This window comes from Macrosteles quadrilineatus, unplaced genomic scaffold, assembly GCF_028750875.1.
Source record: "Macrosteles quadrilineatus isolate MER2022 unplaced genomic scaffold, UCM_ALF_1.0 Scaffold_8__2_contigs__length_117827958, whole genome shotgun sequence".
Taxonomy (NCBI): Eukaryota; Metazoa; Arthropoda; class Insecta; order Hemiptera; family Cicadellidae; genus Macrosteles; species Macrosteles quadrilineatus.
The window spans coordinates 102,939,273-102,963,053 of NW_026542601.1; the positions used below are offsets into that span (position 1 = coordinate 102,939,273).

The window sequence follows — 23,781 nt, forward strand, 5'->3', positions numbered from 1 at the left end:
ACTCAAAACCCTCAACCTGTAAATAAAAAAGTAAAATCACCTCATTCTTACACTGTTCCAAAGGAAAGATTAAATTTGATCGGTCAAACTGTAGTACTGTATGGTCTTTTAGTCTGATTAAAGGTCCTGAGGTGTCTGAGCGAGATAATAGTCCCTTGTACACTATGAACATAAAATATTGTAAATCAAAATAAACTGTAAAAATATTTCACCAAATTGATTTACCTGAGTGGGTTTCTTGTTTCTGCCGTATCAACATGCACAACAAAAGTCTGGTTGGACGGGACGGTAAAAGAGGAAGGTTGCACAGTGTAACCAAACGCAGAAGAAGTTCTGAGCACCACTGGCTGATCACTGTTGTTGTACAGAGGCAAGTCAGAGGGTACGGCCAGGGTGGTTGGAGCACCGAAAAAGTAGGGCCTGAGAGTCGCAACCAACCTCACAGGTGCAACTGGGTTCAGCTGGTACAAGTCAGTAGTGGCCAGAAGAAACTCTACTGTCCCCTCTACTGGAATGATGGTATCTGGAAAACACATCAAGATTATTGTAAACGTGTCACAGGAACCATTTCACTCGTTAAAAGAAAAGTTAAAGAAGAACATAACATTAACAACGGATTCAGACCACTTTCTAAAGGCAATTAAACTGATGAACCGAGACATAGTGTTAGCTATGTTGAATCCCATATTCTGAGCTCAATATCTATTTAACACTTAAAGTACAAAAGAATTCTTAATATCTGCATACTTTTGATAGAAAATAATACTAGGAACATCTTAACTCGCTTGAGATCGAAAGACACATTTGACCACATGAAGCTTTTTACTGTGATTTGAAAACTTAAAAAATATATATTATGGACATGTGCATGTCCATTCACATATCTCGTTTAACATAGCCAGTATAGGGGGAAAAATAAATAGCATTTTAAAGGGGCAAACACACAAACTTTCACATTTATAATATTAGTATGATAATATTAAAAAAGAAATGTATCCAAACAAATAAAAAAAAAATTTACGAAGAGTTTTTAATAAATTTAGTAATTTATACTTTGAAGAATTTTCTACCTCCCTCAGTCGTTGGGATAGTTGACATTATCTTACTAGATTTAAAATTCAGTATGTATTTATTGTTTTTATAATAGTTCCTTATGTTATACTGTTTTAATCCTGTTGGAACTGTGTGATTATTTATTGTACAATGTACATAAAAATGAATGAAGCTATTTGAATTGAAACAATAAATGGAAAATGTACAAAAACAAAACATGACTTAAGATTATGATATTATTGAGTCTCCATTTACCTGGAGGTTCAAGATGGGCAAAGATGGGAGGGATCTCACACACCACAGGTTGTTTGACTATCTGACCTGGATCCACCATCACTGTCACTGTCTGCTTCTCTCTCCCTCCAAAATGGAACAAAACTTCCTCGTGGGTCACCTACAAGGTCAGATATAGGTGACAAATACAAGACCAGAACTTGTTGCTACTAATTCCTAGCCACAAGCAGCTTCTCAACATCAAAAAACATTTGCTTGAAAGTCAACTCATGGTTTCCAACTCAGGACTCCTTTAAACTCTTCTCGATATAATGAACCTCAATATGACAAATTCCTTGATATAAATTTTTTTTTTTAACACCCTGGAAATCTCCATAAGACACAATGCATATTTTACCTCTACATAACAAACAACCCATATTTACAATTTGGTCTTTACCTAGATATAACAAACCCTCCACATTACTGTTTTTTAACACATCACAGTTCCTTTGATGAAAATAAAATGGACAGATAACATCAACATTTGCACTGAAAATTGTCTGCTCTGTTTTAAACTTCTGTCCATGTATGTCGTACTAGATTTCATTATCTGGGAACTGATGACGACATAATGTATAGTAAACTGTGATTGGGTAATAACCTGATGAGTAACCATGGCGATTTGTTGAATGTATGGATGAAGATAAATCTAAGAAATAATAGAAGAACAAAGAGAAAGATTAAAAAAATTATTGATTGTTTACATTATATTCTTCTTATGAGTATTTTTCTAAAAATAGATTACCCTAACGTTTGATGTATGTATACAATTTTGAATTCCTAATTTCACCCTGAAAACGCCACACGAGGCAGTTACTACGAGATCTTCATCACCAAGTCCTAAATTGTTTTGTTCACATTGTCCCGCATAGCTAACTGTCAAGTAAGGACTAGCTCTCTAGTTTAGTTAATGGTAGAACTTTACATAGCATTCAAGATTCAAGACGTGTTAAGATTTTATTTTTTTTAATACTACACATACCTTAGTTACCGTAAGCTTCAAGGGTACTGTAGAACGGCCCTCATTCTTCATCACGATTGTATGTTGATATTTGCCGTTATGTTGACATTCACGGTTTGGTACCATTTCACCTTTGTGTTGGGTCAACAGAGACACCTAGACATGGTTAAGTTATAGTTGTAGTTTGCTGAGATAAGATAGAAAATTACACAATCAAGAATTTCATATTAACATTCCACATAGCCTAGAGAAAAACACCAACATATAAAGGAATGTTATTACTATACAACATAACACAATCTAGATTATTCCAGGCTTTACTCAGGTTTTGTTTTGACCCTTGCCCTGTCAAAAGATGTCTGACGATCTTTCCCATTATCCATGTACTCTTCAACCCTGCAACATGTTCTCGCCATTTGCACTTTGTATTTGTTAGGGTATAATATTTCCCCTTCTCTTTTTTTGTGACACACCTAAAGGTGAACTGAGAAGTTGAAAAATGTATACACACTGTTCTTGGTGCAACTACCGGTCACGTACGCAACAGCTGGCCAGCCACCAAGACTCTCGTTCGTCTATGGTCTAGACATAGCTTAAGCATAAAAGAAGGTACCAATTCATACTTCTTTCCAATTTAAAAGTGTATATTTTGTGCTCAGCGTGTCTCTAAATCTGATCATATAGCATAGTGTCTCACCCCCCCCCCCCCTTTTATACAGCCCACAATATCGAAATTCATCCCCCAAGATGAAATAATATAAAGATGGTATGATAAGCATGAGGTACCAGTAGTTATTTTATACATCAGTAGCCAAGTGGCCTGAGATAGTGCTTTTAAAACTAATAACAACAATTTATTGAAACACGATCTGCAGAAGCATTAATTAATCTGGTTTTTACAAAGCCAAAATATAAGTCCTTACCTTTGGTATCTCCGCTACAATTTTCCCAAATACGTTACTGCATTCTCTTGCTTGAGTGAGTGGATTTTTTCTCGTGACTTCAATCTTTATTTTTATAACTCCTCCGATCAAAGCTGCTATATTAATCTGCAACATGTAAGGTTTGAGAAATTAGCTGATTTAAATTTCAACTCTGTGCATATCTTACAAAATAATCAATTGCGATATACTTATAAAGAAATAATTTTACTAAAATCACACTTTATTACCCTCCCTGTAGCAGCAAACCTAGGTACTTGTTAAACCTAATTTTATTTATATACATTTAATAAAACATCCAATCAGTAAAAGAGATATTTGCTGAGTCTGCAGGTTAGCTGTGGTGGAGTTGTTTTATTCATTAAATAAAGTTAAAGGTTAAGATTTGATAGTATCACACTATTTAACTAAATGGAATGAATTGTCGTAAACCTAGAAAGTAACCGTCGATTTCCATGGGTTTCGCCTGTTTTTGATAATAAAATAATGAAATATACTTAATCGCAAATAACTCAAAAACCTTTGGGTTTAGAAAAAAAATATAAAAATACCAAAAATGTGTACTTTTAGATAGACTACATTTTGTATATTTAGCTTTTTCCTGTATCTTTAATAATAAAGTCACTATAGCAAAAAATACAGAAAAATGCCGCCATTTTCCAATATGGCGGTCATAGCACAGCTTCAGTTTTAGGGGACTTTTAGTATGTTCAAAAGGAACGTACATCCAACATCTGTACCAAATTCCTTGCTTGTGCTATTTTTTTACGTTTATGGAATTTTTAGCTTATTTTTACTTTACTATGTAAGGACATTTATCTGGTGTTGGCTAATATAATGTTGAAAAAAATTTTGGTTGATGTGAGGAATTCGTCATCAAACCTGCTGAAAGGTTGGTGTTTGGTAAAAAGGTAAAATTGTGTTGTCAACATTAGTTCATCAATTAAGTCAAGATGAATCATCTGTACGAAGGTAAAAATAACAATGAGGTAACATTGAAAAATGTATTATAAGCTTCACTTGCAAGTTTGTGGTATGCAGATCAATTTATGATGATGACAAATAAGACTAATAAAACATTTATTAGACATTCGACAAAATTACAAAATTTTGCAATAGGCATTGTCATGTCGATGTTTCGATTTGTCATCAATGTTTCATGTCCCTGAGATAGGACTGCACATTTAGGACTTTGTTTTATTGTTTACAAGAAAATGTCAACCGTAGGGAAAGCTACACACAAATACTACTTTAGTGAGTCGGTGGCTCAGTCGGTAGCGTCGCGGACTTCGGGCCCAAGGCAGCGATGTCTTGGGTTCGGATCCTGGTCACTGCCGATAACATTTTATCAGTACAGTTCACCTTTGTACTGTACCGGCTCACTCCTTGCTTTGCTGTAAACGATCCACGTACGGGCGCTTAGTCTATGTGGACGGGCAAATGCAAGGTTAAAAGAGGCCGCCGACTTCTTGAAAAAAAAAAAAAAACTTCTGTGACTAATGACCTCTCACACTGAAAACTCTACAATACATAAGCGCAATTAATAAACTCAAAGGAAAATAGTTTGATATACTTACAGTTAGTGTCTTTCTCTGGCCAGGGTAGAGGATCATTTTAGGAACTGGAAAATGAACATAAGCTGCTGAGTCCTTCCTCTGGCCATCCACGTAACATGCCTTGCTGAAACTATACTCCGCCGGGTGAGAGAGTTCGTTGAACACATCAAAGTCCATTGACTGCGGAGTCATCACACATACACAGGCATCTTCATCCCCCTCGAAATCTATAATAAAACCACTATGTTCTGAAATTGACCTGTTAAACATGGTTAGAAAATCAAACGTATATAGCCTAACCTTAAATGCAAGGAGATTATTCCAAGGCAAAATCTTAAATTCTTCTAACAAGCCTGTCCTGGAAAACTCTAAATAAAAAAAACTCAACTCTAACAATAAAGAGTAGAAAAAGTAATAATTATTATTGTTTATCAGCTACCATTGAAGGTAGCTCAGTGATAGCCTTGGGCGATTAGGGCAGGTGTCCACAGATGACAATCGCAGAAGGGCGTAGTGACCACAATTCTTGTAATTGTAGGTGCGGAAACGCAGCTCCCAGCAAGCACATATGAATCAATGGCAGTTGCGTCTATTGGTGTCCACGGACCTCACGTTTTGTCGGCGGTTTTTGAGAGGTGCACTAGTGGTACCGACTCGCCGTGCATACCACTGTTCCCTAGCTTTTATGGTAGTTGCAGCCTGTTTCCCTCAGCATCTGGGCAGTTTTCCTGTGTTCTGTCCCAGTTTTTGTGTGTGTATATTATATTTGCTGTTATAATGGTTGAATTTGACACTCTATTACTTACAATGGGATGTGATCAGAACCGTCTGTGAACCTTTTCCAATTACAGATAATCCGACGTGTTAATATGTTACCGAAGACAACTAATACATCTTGTTCGTCCATTGTAACTACATGAGGCACACAGTACACAAAGGCGACTACAGTAGTACATTGCCTGTCTACAAAAGACTGAGGAATCGGTGTGTCGGCGGCAGCGGCAGTAGCAGAGCAGTAGCCACCACATACCACCACCGTAGACACCAGTGAGCGTGATTTGTGGTACGCACTTTTCACATTCCCGGTTGATAGCACCCACACACCACAAGCGATAGTCATCTGTCGACACCCGCCCTAAGATTGCTATTTTGAGACTTTTCATGCTTGCCTATGACACTGATTACTGTGAGAGTATTTATCAATCTTAAGATTACCACACAAACCGGAAGGTCATGATAGCGGGCCGTTATTGATACAATGAGTTTTTCTACATAAAAAAAACTAACACCGTTTTATGATTTTAAATAAATGGATTTATGCATTTCAAGGTAAGGTTTAAAATAATTCAAATGTGCTGAGAATTTTTTATGAAACTCGATTTTTTGTAGCCTAAAAAATTTACCAGTAATGTTGCAGACAGACATTGCCCCAGATTCATTCATTGGAGTGTCAAAGTTGGAGTATTGTAGAGCAGAATTGTCTCTTGTGGAAAAGCTAAGGCTCCCTTCAACTCCTTGGCAGAAGCTATTATCCCCTGTTGAAAATCATAACAGCATTTAAAAAATTGCAAAAAATTTCAAAACCCATATACCAGCATTCAATCTAAAATACTTTATTAATACCATCAAATATAAAACTGAATAAATGTTTTAGTGACGTTTATCTGTACTCTTAAGATAAGTATTGTGAGGAAACACTGTAGGCCTACAAATCCTGTATACAATGTATATGTGATAACAAAAGTACTTACCCTCAACTATAGATGAAATCCTGTTAGGTTTTGGTTTTATAGACTCATTAGGTTTGGTCTGCGCCTTAGTCTGTGAACCTAAAAAATATTGCAATCAATTGACCAACTTTCTTCACTGAAACATTTTTATGGTACCAATGGCAAAACATTTGGGAGTTTAACAAGACAGCACATTTACTTTTTGTTGACTTTAACAAAGCATACGACAGTATCAATAGGAAACAAATGTGGAAATACATGCAAAAAAATGGTCTACCTGAAAAACTAATAAATATGGCAAGGCTATGCAATGAAGAAACCAAGTGCAAAGTGAGAATTAACAATGAATATAGTCAAGAGTTTAGTATAAATACTGGAGTTCGTCAAGGGGATGGACTATCACCTCTACTGTTCAACCTAGCTTTAGAAGAAAGTTTGAGACAAGTTAACCAATGCAACCCGGGACTAGAAATAGGGAGAAAGATAAATATTCTAGCGTATGCTGATGACATTGCTCTCATGGCGGAAAATGAAAGTGATTTAAAAGTTTTAGCAGGAACACTTATAAGGAAAGCAAAAGAAATAGGCTTAACAATAAATGAAAATAAAACCAAGTATCTAATAGTAGGACGAAATCCACCACAAACACATCTTCCTCTGACAGTAGAATCCTACTCCTTCCAAAGATGTACAGAATTTAAGTATCTAGGAATAATTATTGATCAATATAACACAGAAGAAACTGAAATTAGATCATGACTGCTCAGTGGTGACAGATGTTACTGGTCCTTGCAAAACCTATTGAAAAGTAAACTTTTATCCAGAAAAACCAAATTAAAAGTCTATAAGACTATTATACTGCCTATAGTTACCTACGGATCTGAAACGTGGGTACTAACCAAACAAAATGAAAAGAAGCTAATAATTTTTGAAAACAAAATTCTCAGACGTATATATGGCCCAATTGAAGAAGAAGGAATTTGGAGGATTAGAACAAATAAAGAATTACGTGAGGTCTACAAAGATCCGGATATTACTGCATTAATTAAAAGCCAAAGATTTCGATGGGCAGGACATGTCTACAGGAGACCTGAAGAGTCAGTCTTGAGAACAGTGACGGATGCTGTACCTGTAGGAAGAAGACCTTTAGGACGCCCAAGGCTGCGATGGTGGGACCAAGTCCGGAGGGATATGAGAAGGATGTCCGTTACAGAGGAGATGATGAAGGACCGAGAAAGATGGCGCAAAGCTGTTGGAGAGGCCAAAAACCTGCTTAGGTTTGAGTGGCCAGCTAGGTAAGGTAAGGTAATGGCAAAACAGATAATAGAAAAGAGCACATATTACTATATTTTACCTGTTAAAATCCATATCTGTTATTACCTGATCTTTATATTTTGTTCTGAAAATGTCACTTCTACTTCTATAGACATATTCAGAATATTTAGACAGTCTTTAGAATATTTCTTTTATTAATAGAATAAAAATTCAATTTTAAATAGAAACAATCCAAACCACTTCTATTTAAAATTTCTTGCTTTACAAGTAGAAATCATGTTCACAAATGTTACATCTTAACAAAGACTAAAATTATACATACATGTAGGCCTATTATAATCATATGAAGATGATTACAGTAGAGAGTCGAAAATCCGAACGTCAAAAATCTGAACCGCTCCTGAGGATTTAAAAATATTGAATTAGCATAGAGACAACATATGATTTACAATTTCGCGGGCCAAACAGTAGACGACTGGCAGGGAAGTGAGTGAACGCGCCGAGCCAGTCTGTTTTGTTCGTTTGAAATGTATAAGCTCTACATATTTTATTTCTAGAAACAAATTACAGTTATATAAAGAAAATACCTAAGTACAAAAACCATTATTTTTATTTCATTGACTGTATCTTAGAACTGTATGCCTAATTATGTGTCTATTAGGCATTTCTAGGCTATGTTTGAAAATCAAACAAATCGGTAATCTGACCTACCTACGGTCCCAATTGGTTCGGATTTTTGACTCTCTACTGTATAACAAATGTATGCACTAGTATAGCCAGAGCAATGGAGCAAGCTGGTCTAGTAGTAGAACGTGGGGCTTCAGAGCCCGAGGTACCGGGTTAAAATCCCGCCAATCACCAATGAATTTTTTCTATGATATAAAATACCGCAATCCTCTAGGATTAGCCTGAAGTAATGCGTAAAACAGTTCCAGGCTAGAACCTAGCGTCCTAAGATGTGAAGGTTGGATACAAAATTAAATTACAAGTTTTTGGGTGGGTTGAAAATAAAGTAAAAGACACTGTTCTTATGATTATCTGTCCAGTCTTTCCTTACCCATAAGTTGATCAAGCACCTCCTTGTGATTGGCTCCATGTTGTAGCTTCTCCAGCAACTCTCCGATGTATGACAGGCTCGGTACTGAAGTGTCCGCTTCATCTCCGTGTATGTTGGAGTATTGCTCTACTAGGGAGTGTGGCAGCCAGGGTGTGTCCCTCACAGGCTCCTCGTCAACTATGAACGTAGACTTGTCTGTCATCAATACATTATGTTATTCATGTTACATTATGTTGTTCAAATAATTTATAAATAAAAACCTTTTTCTTAAAAAACAAAACATTTTTAAACACACTAAAAAGTGGAAAATAATTTATAAATATGTGGAGAGTATAAACACTTATAAGATTTAAAACGAAAAACGTGCGGTGCATGCAATAGATAATTTACAATTACCTTCACCTATTGAACAAATGTATTATTATCAATTGCATGCACCCCATTTTTTTTTCAATTTAAATCTTACAAGTATTTATACTCTCCACATATTTATAAATTATTTTCCACTTTTTGTTGAGTTTAAAAACGTTTTGTTTTAAAAAAAAAGTTTTTATTTATAAATTATGTTCTACTTTTTAGTTATAGTGTATAAAGAATCTCTTGGGAGCATAACCTGTACCTCTTTACCTCTGCTCTTCGAACTGTCAAATTTAAGCATATACAGCTGACTTAAATTAATTGATATATTTACATTCTTTCAAAATGTAAACATGGAAAATTTGGAAGCCCATGGGGCGTAGCCCAAAGTAAATATAAAAATATTGTATTGTCATCCATTTGTGAGCTATGTTTCAAATTTAAAGTCTCTAGCTCATCGGGAAGTATCAAAATTTGCAAGAAAGCGAGTTAAAAAAACAGTCCCATGGGGCGTAGCCCAAGGGAAATATGAAAATTAAATTATATAATATTGCATTGTCTTCCATTTGTGAGCTAAGTTTAAAGTTTCAAGTCTCTAGCTCTAGGAAAGTTAGTATAAATAAAATTGATTGCAAAATTTGTACCGGACAAGAAAGCGAGCTAATAAAAACATTTTAAAATATACATATTACATTGGTTTCATTACACGTTATTACAAGAAACACCAGATGTAACACTAAACACAAAATTTGAATATTTCACTATCAATAGTCAATTATTTCTTTTTCACATAAAGTTTATAAAACCAGCAAAGCTGGGAATCAGGTGAAATAGTCATCTATATATTAATAGGCAAGCATGTTTCTTTAAAACCTTTTTTCTCAGCTCGTGTGCATCGTAGGGAAAATCTACGCATACCGTTAGAAAGCTATTTTCCTGTAGGTGTGCAGAATCCCTTTATAAATTTAAATAGGCTCAAAGATAAGCGCAAAAAATGAGTTTAAAAATTTGAAAAAATTTACATGGATCTTATGCGTTGCCATGCTGGTGACGAAATAACAACGAAATATAAACAGAAAATCAAAACAAATGGAAGAAACTCCAATCACATGTTTTATTTACAGTGTGGGGTGAAACATTAACATAAGTGAGTGTAGGAACATATAGGTATAAGTGAGTACATTACATATTTTTGGTCGAGTTTCGACCACTGGACATTACTCGTAAACAGTTAAAATACATAACAACTTAAACCAAATATTGTGCTAAGAAATTATACAAACAGGTCATTTAAGTAATCATTCACTTTATAGTACATACTATCAATGACCAATTTTGTAACTTCCTTTTTAAATTTTTCAATACTTTCTATTGATTTGATACTATTAGGCATTTTGTTTTTTCTTCTTTTTCCCTATGTACTGTGGAGGGGATTCAATTGAGGCAAATATATAAATGGACAGCTGTAAATCGTTTTGATGTCTTGTTAAATAATTATGACTACAGTTTTCATTTAAATAATATTCCAGATTTTTTAAATTAAGAGTTGAGTTTGCAGAGTACAAATTGATGGGAGGGTTAGTATTTTTAATTCTTTAAATAATGATTTACACGATTTTCTTGATTGTGATCACTGACAGCATTTTCAACCAAGGAAAGATAAAAAAAGAAAGGATGAAAATTTTAATGTACCTATGTAAATAATTGCAACAATGTAAACGATAATTAAAGGTATACAGGTTGTAAATGTAAATGTGTGCATGTCATAAAGTGTTGAACGTATGAATTTGCTGCATTTATTATTTACCGTCAGGGGGAGGCATGATGGGCCTCGGTTTTCCTGTTTTCTCCGGGCTTGTAGAGATCATTCCAAACTGGGGCCTTTGTGAGTCTCCGACACCATCCCCAGTCCCCAGACTTCCCAGTGGTCCACTGCCACTACGCAGAAAACCACTTATTGATAGCTTCTCTCCCCCAACACTGCAAAAGGACAACTCTTAAACCTATCTACTTCACCAGTCTCCAGACTTCCCAGTGGTCCACTGCCACTACGCAGAAAACCACTTATTGATAGCTTCTCTCCCCCAACACTGCAAAAGGACAACTCTTAAACCTATCTACTTCACCAGTCTCCAGACTTCCCAGTGGTCCACTGCCACTACGCAGAAAACCACTTATTGATAGCTTCTCTCCCCCAACACTGCAAAAGGACAACTCTTAAACCTATCTACTTCACCAGTCTCCAGACTTCACAGTGGTCCACTGCAACTGCGCAGAAAACCACTTATTGATAGCTTCTCTCCCCCAACACTGCAAAAGGACAACTCTTAAACCTATCTATTTCACCAGTCTCTAGACATCCCAGTGGTCTACTACCACTGCGCAGAAAACGACTGATGGACAGTTTCTCGCCACCAACACTGCACAAATACAACTCTTAATCCTACCTACTTCACCAGTCTCTTGACATCCCAGTGGTCTAGAGACCTTTCACATAGTGTTCTGCGACCGGTTGGTAGCCAATTAACCTGTTGAAAGTGCATGGGATGTCTAGCTAATGTTCAAAAGATTTTTTTTTTAACAATTATTTGAAAGCAGTAGCTTTGACTATTGATACAACCAGACATTCCATTCCAATGCGAAAGTTGCTGCCAGTTTTTTTAATCAAATTAGTTGTAGTTGATGTGAGCCACTGACAGATTGTGCTGAGGAGTAAATGACTAATTTCTGTTGAATACACAATGTTTTTTTACCAAGTCAAACTGATGGAACGACATATGAGCTAGCAACTGTTATAACCCATAAAGTATGTCAGCAACAACAAAATAAGGTAGAAAATATAATTTTACACACTAGCGCATTCTTTGACTGGCTCACACAAGTACATTATTTTTTAGAAAAAAAATTGGAAACAGCTGGTCCATATAGATGGGAGGTCTACTTCTGTATGCAATAGTCAATGGCAGTGGTATAGGCTATATTTGACAACAAATAACAATATTCTTGGAAAATATCAATGTTAATGCCCTACTTGACAGAGGTGTTAGCGTCTCCATATATGCCGGAGAGAGAGCGTGCACTTGCTATGGAGAACTGTCTCTCGTCTCTGTTTAGTCTCTGACTCGCATCCTCTGTGAACTGGAAGTCTTCACTGTTCACACTGACGTTGGTGTAGCTTCCAAACGGGTTGGACCCCAAGCTGAATCTTTCTGACCTGAAACACATGTACAGTTTACGTAACGAGCAACTCTTGTTTATAAATAATAAGCGAGTCACTTTAATTTAAATACAGTGGAACTTGGTAATTGAAACATAAAGAAACCAGAAAAAAGTCATTCCACAAAAAAAAGTGAATAAACATTCAACAACCACTCATCTCTAATGTATTATGTTTTTGTCATAAATTTAACAAACCTCGAGTTTGAAGTAAGCCGAGGACTTGTGCAGTTTATTCCACTCAAAGGCTTCAGTGAACGTCTGGAAGAGGATCTTGACTTGTTGAGGTCAGTCTCTCCGTCTAAAACAATTCAAACAACCAATACATTCATAACAATTTGAAGTGTTTTTTTTTTTTCTTTTGGGAACACTAACAAGAAACAGTAAAGTGGTCTCCAAAGAACCATAACAACTGGGGTAATACAGATAATAGAGATTATTGGATGGTCAACCCTAATTATATAACCAGATCACTGTCTAACCAATCCATCTGGATAGAACAATAGTAGACCTCTCTCTTTTACTGTAGGGAAATTTGCTAAAACAATATAATGAATATAAATATCTGCTTCTTGCACTCAGGAATTACTGATAAACTTACGACACTAAAGCTGTTTCAGGGATAGCTCCAATATGGTGTTTGAGGTTTAATAAAACCCCTTTTATTATTCTATCTCTCTAAAAGAACAATTGTAGGTAGTTGATTTGTTTCAAACATTTTTGGGGCTTCAAAATCATCCTATCTTTTAATAATGTATCCATCTGATTACCTGTCTTATTCAGCATAAAAAACCCTGTTTGAAGGTCCTTAACACCTAAAAAATACTGTACAACAGCTTATTGTCTTTGGGCCATATTCACTACACAACTTCAAACCAGTTTCCTATACCTGATTTAGAACTGAGAGAGGACAATCTCTTTGCTGTATTGTTCTTACTATCGCAGTTATCAGATGAGTATCCATGCAGAGTCCAATAATCGCTGCTGATTCGACCGCTATGTTGGTTCTCTTTAGATTCGTATTTCGCTGCCAGTTTCTCTCTGTAACGTTCACTTGCTAGTGCACTGATATCCAAGCCATCCTCTGAAAGTAAAACAGCTGTTAGTCCTACTTTCTGTAATTGGAGAATTGGTCTGAAATTTCTTCAAGTTTGGATAACAATCAGAAATATTCCAGTAATGTTATAAAAATACTTATAGGCCAATGTGTGGTATGTTAAAGTCACTTTGTATTTATTAAACAACTGAAAGTATGTTGTAACTACCAGTTAAAATTATCTTGAAATAGGCTATTAATAATCGGTGTAACCCCGTTTGCTGAAATCCATCTTCATTACAGGTACAGGATTGTTTAATTTAAAAGAAAAGTCACCGTTGTGCATGGTAAACATTTGGCACATTATTTTATCGTCTGTATTGATTGTGATTGTGTTAGTCGAATTTGAAAATGCAATTGACATGATTATCCAGAGATGGGCTACAATCAAGGATTTTATAATGCTAATGGCAATGATTTGTACTGAAAGTTCTAATGCACTATGAACAATATGAATTGGCCTAATATTTTGCAAAATAATAAATTGTTGGCATAATTAATGCAACAAAATTTTATGAATAACAGAACATTCAAAATTCATATTTTAAAACAGAGCAACATTTTTTTTCATCTTTTACAAGCAAAATATTAGTAGCCTAGTAATCAGAAGATCACTGGTTCTATCCTAAGAGAAGTCAGAAGATTTTTGATTATTTAAAACTAGACTCAGCTGTTCTTGATTTTGGGATTTTATTTCAATAAATGGAAATAACTAAAGCCTCGTTCACACGGGGCGAGTTTACACGCTACTCGCCGGCGTGTAAGAAGCCGGCGAGTTGGCGAGTGTGCTTGTATTCGTTCACACGGAGCCTGTCCACTAGCCAACTCGCCGGCGTGTAGAAAGACGCCGGCGAGTTGGCAAGTGCGCTTGTAGTCGTTCACACGATGCTTTTTCCACTCGCTCAGTAGCTGGCTTGAACTAAATCCTCCGACATCTTCGAATAACATGCGCACAAGCGACTATGTTCACACTGGGCTACTTTACACGCCTACTCGCTCAAAAGCTGGCGAGTTGGCATGTAAAGTAGCGGCAGCGTCAACTTTTTCCAGAGCTTTTTTACAAGCAGCTTTTGAACGAGTACGTCGTTCACACTGAGCTATTTTACTAGCTGCGTGTAAAAAATCCTGCTTGTAGCTTGTAAACTCGCCCCGTGTGAACGTGGCTTAAAGAACTAGCATGCTGATTTTAGCAAGTAAAAAAGCAGTCATTCAACATCCATCTTTGCCTTAAATTACACACTTTGTGTAAGCATTGTTTAAATCTAGTACAAGTATGATATAATAGTTTATGTTAAGAGGTGAGGGGTCTAGTTGTGCACTCACTGAGCAAGCTTGTATTTAGGTTGAGCTTCTCTGCCAGCCTGATACTTAGATCCTGGTTGATGTCGACTAGAGGTTCTCTTTGAGCTTCTAGAACATCCACATCATGAACTCATTATCTATCAACATCAACTAACAACGCTAAATTATAAACAACAGCAAGCATAACGTGATTTATGAATGTTTAAGTGGTATGTGTCATACTAACACTCACACTAACAAGGTAGCTATTCTATGCATTAGGTAGAACAAGGATTATGTGGTTGTGGATGATTTTGCTCTAATGGTTGAAAAAAGCCACAATTTTATTCATCCACAGAATTACATTCAGTATAATTTACTGCTCTTCATAACTATGACATGCAATGTAGACAGTGTAATTTTTTAACATGCAAAACTGTGATGGCTAAAGCTATGTTGCGAGGTTTGCGAGGTTAGTGAGCAATAGTCACAATATTCCTTTGGGCACAGAAAGTCAAATTTGCTGTTTTAGCTAGAATGATTAGAAAATAGCCAAAAACTAAGTTAAAATACTAAAAACAATTAACTTACTCAGGCTGCATATTTTTATGAAATTTACAACATAATATATTAAAATCTCCTCTGTGGTTCTATATCTGGAGGAAATATCAGTTCAATCTTTTGTGACTTTTATTGGGTAACTTATCTATTATCCTGGGTTTGAATTATCTTATTTAAATTAGCTAAACTATATCCTTTTTCAAAATAGCTCCCAATGCATACCAAGCAAATTGAGTTTATTATGAGTAACTTATGTAAAACTGCAAAGTACGGTATATAACTCACCACACAGCAAGTCTGCAGGTATAACTCCTAGTGAGGAATTAGCAGAGCTAGCGATGCTCATCCTCTCATCTCCAATGGAAGTCAGGTCTTTAGTACTTTGGTACTTGGCAAGCAACTTTGCAGGAGTGTCATCCAAATAACTATGGACTTTTCTTGTACTTTGAGTCACAGTAGGTGTACTACATTGTTTTGGTGATTTGATATTTTTATTGTCTGTAACAAGTTCTTTTCCAGGACTAGTTACAGTGTGTTGTGTGCTCAGCAATTTTAAAGATGATTTGTTTGCCACATTAGAATCTGAGCTTCTGGGAATATTCCTTTTCTTCGTTTTTGAATCAGTTTGTTTTAAGGAAATCGCTTTGTTGTTCTTGCTCAAATTTGGAACAGTAGGCACTCTAAATATGTTATTACTGTTAAATTCTTCATCAGTCAGCTTCAACGCCTGTCCAGCTTCTGTCTTCATGTGTTTCTCACTCATTTGCATCAATTCCTGTTTCTGGGTTGAGCTTAAACCACCAGAGGAACTTCTGCAACATAAACGTTTATTTTAAAACATTTTGACAAGATTTTTGCCCCTAGAACCCCTAGCTTAGTAGTACGAGTAATTTTGGGGGTTTTAAATGGAAAAAGCCATGCCTGGTTGGTCAGTTAATAGAGCACTTACAATACTTATTCAAATTTACATTTCAAAAACTACGTAGTATGGAGGTTGAGATCATGAGAAATTTGTCTTATATAGATGTCTTATCGAGGAATTTGTTTTACCCAGTTTCGTACTAACGAGGTTCGACTGTACAGTCAAATAAACAGTTAAATAAAATAACCGTCAAATAAATAGCTTGTACAGTTTAACAATTTGATGAGTTATAGTTTTATATTAAACTAATTTTGTCATTTATTTAAAAGTAAAGCAGTATTAGTTTTGTTAAATCTCTGATTGGCTGTTCATTGTTCCATCCCATGTATAGATAATCAGAGTGCCTACGTCACAACCGAGCATATAAAAATGGTTGGACCACGTGGCCCGGTTTCATTTGGTCAGTAGTTGTCATGTATAATGTGAAATTGCTTTGTGCACAAATTACCCTTTGTGGTCAAGTCCTAGTTATAATTTTATTATATTTATTTTAGTACGGAGCGCGCGGACCACTTGATCAGTGGTCTTTTATTTAATCATTTTTATTTTTATGTAACAATATAATTTGGCCCTACAGGCGATTAAAAATATATTTTGTTTTCAGGGTTCAGCTACCAGTGAGGAATGAATAAATAAATTGGAATGAAAAAGATCGAGAGTTTAACTTATTACTCTTAATTACAAGAGTATTATTTAAAACCTCCATATTATTAAATTTGCACTGATTTGGAAATACATTTTAAAGTAAAATGGTACAACAGATTAACAGCAATACCCATTGCTTGATTCAACGTAATCCGGAGGTTAACTTCTGAAATGAAATATAAAACAATATAGCCTACAACAAGTGTTTGAACAAGTTTCTAATAAGTAGTAAAAACCTTTGAAACTGTTACTTTAAAGATAAATGTTGTAAAAAACCCATCCATCTACTTTATCTGTTCAAAAAAAGAGGCATAGTTAAATATAACATATATTTAAATGTAATAATAATTAGTTTGGATAGGTAGTGAAAAATAATATAAACACTTACGGGTTACAAAACGCCTCAACTTCTGCATAAAAGTCTCTTGCTTGTTGGCATAAGTCATCATCTCCAATCAAAGAGCGACTGAAACCAGTTTTTAATTGAGATTACATCATCATATTTGCCTTTAAATTGTTAATCAATTTTTTTATAGTTTAAAGTTTTAATAGGTAACTATGAATCTAGGCCTATTTTCATTAGGTTGGAACCTAAAAAAATGAAGCATTGGGCACTGAGCACACAGGTTAATCCTCAAGCTTTACAAGCTTTAGGCTACATATAGCTGGAACTGGAAACAAGAAAACAACAGCTTTCCAAGGTCAAATCTTTGCCCTATGATTCTTAGAACATGCATTACTGTAAACGTATTTGATAACTTAGTTATATCTTATTTTAGCGAATTTCCCATATATGGAATAAGCTATTATCGTAGGTCTCGTGGTAATACCTGGACCCGGGACCTATTTACTTACATTTTGTTTTGATGTCACCAGAGGCCAAAAACACCATCCATTAACATTCATTTATATTCATATACCCATTAAATTAAATACAATAATACAAATTAAAAAGAATCTATCTAAATTATTAATACGCTACCTACATGAAACTTTGTGAACAATAAGGCTTTTTTGTTTTAAGATTTAACCCCACATAGCCTATTATGGTACCAAAATGTTCGTCTAGGTGTGTAGATTTGCAAACTGACCTTACATTTTTGAAAAAGTCCCATGGGCTCTACTCCAGTGGCTTTTGAAATTCCCATGTTATCCTTATGACGAACGTTTACATTATGATCAGCTGGATAATTTAATTGCCGTTAATATTTTAGTTCCAATTTAAGGAAACATGTGCTACAAACCTTTACTGACTTGGTTGAAGTGAAATATTTACTACAGTAGAGAGTCGAAAATCTGAACGTCAAAAATCCGAACCGCTCAAAACTGAGGGTTTTAAAATATTGAATTAGCACAGAGACAACAGATGTTTTACAATTTCACAGGCCAAACAGTAGGCGCCTGGCAGGGAAATGAGTGAACGCGAAGTACAAAAATCATTATTTTTATTTCATTCACATAGGGCTGGATTAACGAGATCCTACTGTACATAAGTTATTTACCTTTTGGTCGCAGTGGAGGCAGCTTGAGGCAAAGGTGTGCTCAATATAGTCATATCAGACATTGCACCAGGAACTGAGAACGTTGAACAGTCTGTTTTGTCTTCCTCCATTGCTTGATGAATCAATTAGCCTACCGTACCTAAAAATGTATTTTGAGGTAAGAAATTAAGGATCCAAACTATGTTTAAGGACATATTTTTAAAATACTTAGTGTTTCTATTTCTATTCAACAGGTATTGTTTTTTAACTTAGATGAAAAGGGACAACTATTAATGTGACCGTCGTTGGATGTAGCCTAACGTTATTGTCACCTGTGAAGTAGGATTATCCTAACCTACAACAACCCATTATAGTTTACAATATTATAGTTTTATTGTTATAAGGGATACAAAAAAGCGGTGGCTCTGGAGCTGGCCTCTGCTGAGAAATGATTCAAGAACAACAATGCAGACTTCAGCTAAGTGTCAATAAGACTCAAACCATCATATCTGCACTCTGCTTTTTGGGTAGGACTTTGCCTACTGACAGTGTACCTCGAATAAAAAATCTTGGCTTTGTAATGATAGACGGCTTTATTAGCAGCACCATACTGAAGAGATAACAAAAAACTCTAGAGGGCAGTCTCTTTACTTTGCAAACTGAACAGACTGCCTGAATCGTATCTGTTGACCATCTAGTACGGTCTTTTCCATAGCCATTAGTTACGGCATACTGCCTGGGGTCACTCCCTGAACTGTGAGGCAGTGCTGAGGTTGCAGAAGGCAGCCCTGCGTTTCATAACATCGAGTGCCTGGCGTGAACATAGCAGGCCTATCTTCAGAAGCTTAGGCGTTGTACATTCTATCCTCCTTGGTGCATGTCAAGAAGAACATAAGTGAGTTCACTACCAGAAGCGATGTCCACCACTACGCTACACGTAGCTGTACCAAGATTTACCTAGATACCACCTAACTAGCACCCAACATGTTGCCCCGCCATCGCATGGAAGTTGTTCAATAAGTGCTGAAGAGCTTGAGAAACCTCAAGACCAGGAAATTTGAGAGAACGATGAAAGAACAACTTACTCAGTCGGCCTATTTCTCCATTTAAGTAGTTCCTTGAAGACAATTTAAATAGCAAGTAACCGACTCTCCCTCCACTCCACCCGCCAAGTTGTGAGTTGACCTATTTTTGTACATATTTATTATTATTATTTATTAATTACTGGCGCAGTTAATGCAGCTAACCTGGTCAAAAACGAACTTGACATATGGTATAAAGGTATTAAGTAGCCTAGCTTGATTCTTATCTTACTGTAACTCAGGGTCTAAGCTCAAATTAGTCTAAAAATGAAAAATTGTACTTGCAAGCTCAACTTCTTGCAATAACCTGACTAATTACAATGTGGAAGGGATCTGGGGACCAAAATTGGGAGTCCTGTGGAATTGGCAAGAAAAAATTGGACTGCACATGCACCACACAAACCCTAAGTTGAGCCTAATTGTGATATAAATACAACAAAATGGGCAGACATTATATCAGTAGGCTGTATAGAGCCTACCTAAGTTAAGTTGACTAAGACTACGTCAACCTAAGTTAAGTAGGCCTATGTCTATTTTTATTGTTAGGCTATAGCTTATATTGCTTTTGTTGACTTAAAATTTGTATAGGCTAATAACTTAGCCCTACCTAGTTCAGTTACAATCAATGGTTGTAGCTTAAAGGTACAATAGGAGGGATCCTATATATTAGGCCTAACTCTCAATGTTGTCTGTGAATAAGAATAGCCACAGGAAGGATTCTTGGCCCTCTGCCCTTCATCATTCACATAAATGCCATGTACCTGAATGGAAAGACCCTTCTTTTCGACATTGACTCAACCCGAAAGACGAAAATTGAAAAGGCAGTACAAAGCACCGTGCGGCGCTGCTTTGCCTCGCCTTGCAAAGATGCAGGCTGAGTAAAACACAGGAAATCTTTTCCAATTGCAGCCATAAAACTGTCTCAACTCTCGCTGACGTGAAAAACGTCCCAAAATCAAATTTCAAGAATCACATCAAACATGAGCTCTTAGAATGGTCAGTAAATATATGTTACCCCCTGAAAGATTTTCCACTATTTACGGGAAAGAAATAGCCAAAAGGCTAAGTTATCTAACACAGTCAATCCCACAAGGTGGGTCAAAGACGAAGACATCCGGAAGTAGGGGAAGTATCAAGAAGGTAAACCAATATGATGGTAAGAAATAATAGTTACAGTAACTTAGTCAGAGCTCAGTGTAGACTATAGTTAGGGATGTTGCGATACTATCAATACTCAGTAGGTATCGATACTTTTATTGCGATATCGCTTTATATCGCTCAACACAGTAGGCTATATCTACTGCTGGTATCGTATCGGTATCGGTTGTTCCGATATTTACTTGGTATCGATACCAAGAGGCCAGTATCGTATCGTAAGTATCGGATGGAAATATCTGAGTCAAACGGCCCAGCTCGTGCCTTCTGAGCGGTTATTTTCCAAGGCTGGAGCAACAGTGACCCAAAAATAGGGTTCCCAGGGACCCTCCATCAAAAAAGAGGACAAAATTACTCATCAAGGGCGGTCCTAGACATATATATGGGGGGGGGGGTCCGGGGGTTCCCCCCCGGGAAAAATTTGGAAATAATGTGCTAAAATTAGTACTTTTTAAGCTATTTTGAGGACCTAGTTTAATGTGTTCAAGCTTCCCAGTTTATTTTTTAAAGGTCAAGAAATGTTAAAAAAATAAACTTGTACTCGTATAATGTCATGTTTTTTTTTTGTTTTTTTATTGAGACTTGTGGTTTTAATATCAAAGGAATACCGCAACATTACAACACATTCAAGCATGTTTGATTTACAAAAACACCCTGGTGCCAATGTGCATGCTAAACAGAAATTGTCTAAAATCAGACCATGATTTTGAACCAGAGAACTTATTTTATCTAAGAAGTGTTTAAGAACTAGCACCCAACACGACTGCATTATACCTGCCCAGCAAGCAACAGTTCATGTCGACCACGCTTAAAACAAGTAACCTTTTCTTTCAACTTTTCTGAAAATACACATTTTCTTTTCGGCATTAGGGTAGGCCCTAGGGACGATCAACACGGACAAATTAAAAAGTAAGATAATTATTTTTTAAGTAGGCATGTAACACGTAACGTAAAGTAAGCAAGTAAGCAGACGAAGAGCTAGTCACTGGTCGACGGCCGACGGTCGCTAGTATGCTACTGGCCTGGCAAACTGGCTACTAGTGAGCAGAGTTATTCAGTTATCGCCTTCCATTCTGTTTTGTTCTACAGTATTTCCGATGGATTCTAGCGTACGTTATACACGAAATTTGACCTAAAAAAGAGGAAATGACACTTTTATACGTAAGATATTATTAAAGTGTAGTATTTTAACTTAGTTTAATGTTATGATGACGATTAAAAGCTGATTGCTAATATTAATACTTGCAGAAATATTTTTTTATTTTCTCACAAAGTCAAAATCCCGGACATTTGAAAGTATTGCCAAAAATCCCCCCGGACGTTTTTTTTGTCCTCAAAAAGAGGACGTGTCCGGGAAAAAGAGGACGTCTGGGATCCCTACCCAAAAAAGAAACAGTCTTTCACCCAAATATTTAGTATTTTTGTCTAGCTTGAAGTAAAACTTGAGGGTTTAGTTGCAAAGAATTATTTTCATTACTGTACAACCCAATGTTAGCATTTATAGCAACGTTGTGTTAAGCAAATAAATAGGTACTTTCCTGTTAGCCTAAAGGGAACATTTATTAACTTATTATCGATGATTTTTTCGATACCATATCAATATTTTTGTTTTCCTTTACAATCCATTACAAATTGACAACTGGTCTTATTTAGGCTAAAATATAACTTAATCTATTATATGGATTAAGAAATGAAACTGTTCTAAGCTAACCTAACATAACCAACCAAACTTGCTGGACCATTTAAAAATACTGTTTGATAACAGAAAGGTTAAGTTAAACGGAATTTTTAAATGTTACAGCAAGTTTGGTTAGTTAGGCCTATGTTAGGGCCTATAGTTTAAGTTTAGAACAGTTTTTTTCCAATATTTTTTAAAATTATTGTTTGTTGATATTGAACATTATTTAATCATCGTAGTTGTCAGCTGAACAACAGATTCAATTCGTTAATATCTAAAGTTAAGTAGGCCTATAGAGAAAAAATCATCGATAATAATGAATGTTCCCTTTAACAGGAAAGTAACTTACCAGCAATTAAAATGAAACCATGGACTATTTAACATAAAATAAAACTAATGAAGATGACATAATACTTAAACTAATAAAAATTTTATCTAGGCCTATTAAAAAGATAAAATTGAAAACAAATGTTGGGTGTTTGGTTATTTGTTAGCCTATCAACTTAATTACATAATTAGGCCTAGGTAGTTCTTAGCAGCTTGAATCCTATATTGGCTGTAGTGTACTGGAGCGAGTAAACTTTAATCGAAGCTCAGTGAATCAGAATATGACGTAACTGGTATCGATACCAATGGATACAATCCTACTGAACCAGTAACTTACTTATCGATACTATTTTGCGATGCGGTATTGATACCAAATATCGGAAAGACAGTGGTTGGCCTATCGCAATAACCCTAACTATAGTACCCCAGGCCTAATTATTAGGCTCTAGTCCTACAGTCAAAATTGTTTTTTTTTTAGTTTTAGGTTTAAGTTAACTTAACTCCTAAACTCCTAGCCTACCTATATACTTTAACTTAACATTGCCCAGGCCTTACATTATCCTTGTACCTATGAAATATGTTAAGTTTTTCGCAGTTTTCATGATAAAACATGAATTTATTAGGCCTAGTGCTTGTTTAAACATAAATGACGGTTTTAACAGTTACATTGAAATTTGAAACACGAACAAATAGGCTACCCTATTTGTGTAGGAACTAAGTTAAGTTATAACTGAATGCTTACTCTTATTCAGAAGCGACAACACCAGTACAATAAATACAACACAAAAACTAGTTTTTAACTTAGAAGTTTATAACGGGTTATTAGTTAAAACAATTATATTCACTTTGCCACCAAATGGAAAACGATTCAACTTCAACAATCAACGATTCAACCCTGCCTGCCCTGCCACCGAAATCTTAATCTTCAATCTTCACACTTCACAGCACAATCACAAATCACAATTAATTCAAATTCTCTGTTTTGTTTAATTTTTTGTTGTTGTGATTATAAAAAAGGCCTTCATAGTTCATCGTCAGTCTAATCTTTTGAGCCATGGAACCCCGTTGTAACCACGTAGTAACGAATCGACAAGACGATTACTTAATGTAGTGTATAATAAAAGGTTCGGC

The 23,781-nt window shown here is 35.8% G+C and overlaps 1 protein-coding gene across 1 annotated transcript in view; it reads right to left on the bottom strand.

Moving 5' to 3' along the window:
• LOC129001817 (uncharacterized) overlaps nucleotides 1-23,544 on the bottom strand; it is a 30,214-nt gene extending 6,670 nt beyond the window's left edge. Inside the window, exons 1-17 of the mRNA XM_054429262.1 lie at nucleotides 23,393-23,544; nucleotides 18,430-18,568; nucleotides 17,316-17,393; nucleotides 15,646-16,172; nucleotides 14,842-14,928; nucleotides 13,312-13,506; nucleotides 12,621-12,723; nucleotides 12,238-12,420; nucleotides 11,014-11,144; nucleotides 8,850-9,044; nucleotides 6,539-6,616; nucleotides 6,191-6,322; nucleotides 4,809-5,014; nucleotides 3,214-3,339; nucleotides 2,312-2,446; nucleotides 1,309-1,447; nucleotides 226-523 (exon numbers count right to left, since the gene is read on the bottom strand). Coding sequence (XP_054285237.1) covers nucleotides 226-523; nucleotides 1,309-1,447; nucleotides 2,312-2,446; nucleotides 3,214-3,339; nucleotides 4,809-5,014; nucleotides 6,191-6,322; nucleotides 6,539-6,616; nucleotides 8,850-9,044; nucleotides 11,014-11,144; nucleotides 12,238-12,420; nucleotides 12,621-12,723; nucleotides 13,312-13,506; nucleotides 14,842-14,928; nucleotides 15,646-16,172; nucleotides 17,316-17,393; nucleotides 18,430-18,539 — 2,723 coding nt within the window. The 5' untranslated portion in view covers nucleotides 18,540-18,568; nucleotides 23,393-23,544. The remainder of the gene's footprint in view (nucleotides 1-225; nucleotides 524-1,308; nucleotides 1,448-2,311; nucleotides 2,447-3,213; nucleotides 3,340-4,808; nucleotides 5,015-6,190; nucleotides 6,323-6,538; nucleotides 6,617-8,849; nucleotides 9,045-11,013; nucleotides 11,145-12,237; nucleotides 12,421-12,620; nucleotides 12,724-13,311; nucleotides 13,507-14,841; nucleotides 14,929-15,645; nucleotides 16,173-17,315; nucleotides 17,394-18,429; nucleotides 18,569-23,392) is intronic.
• Nucleotides 23,545-23,781: the final 237 nt, after the last annotated feature.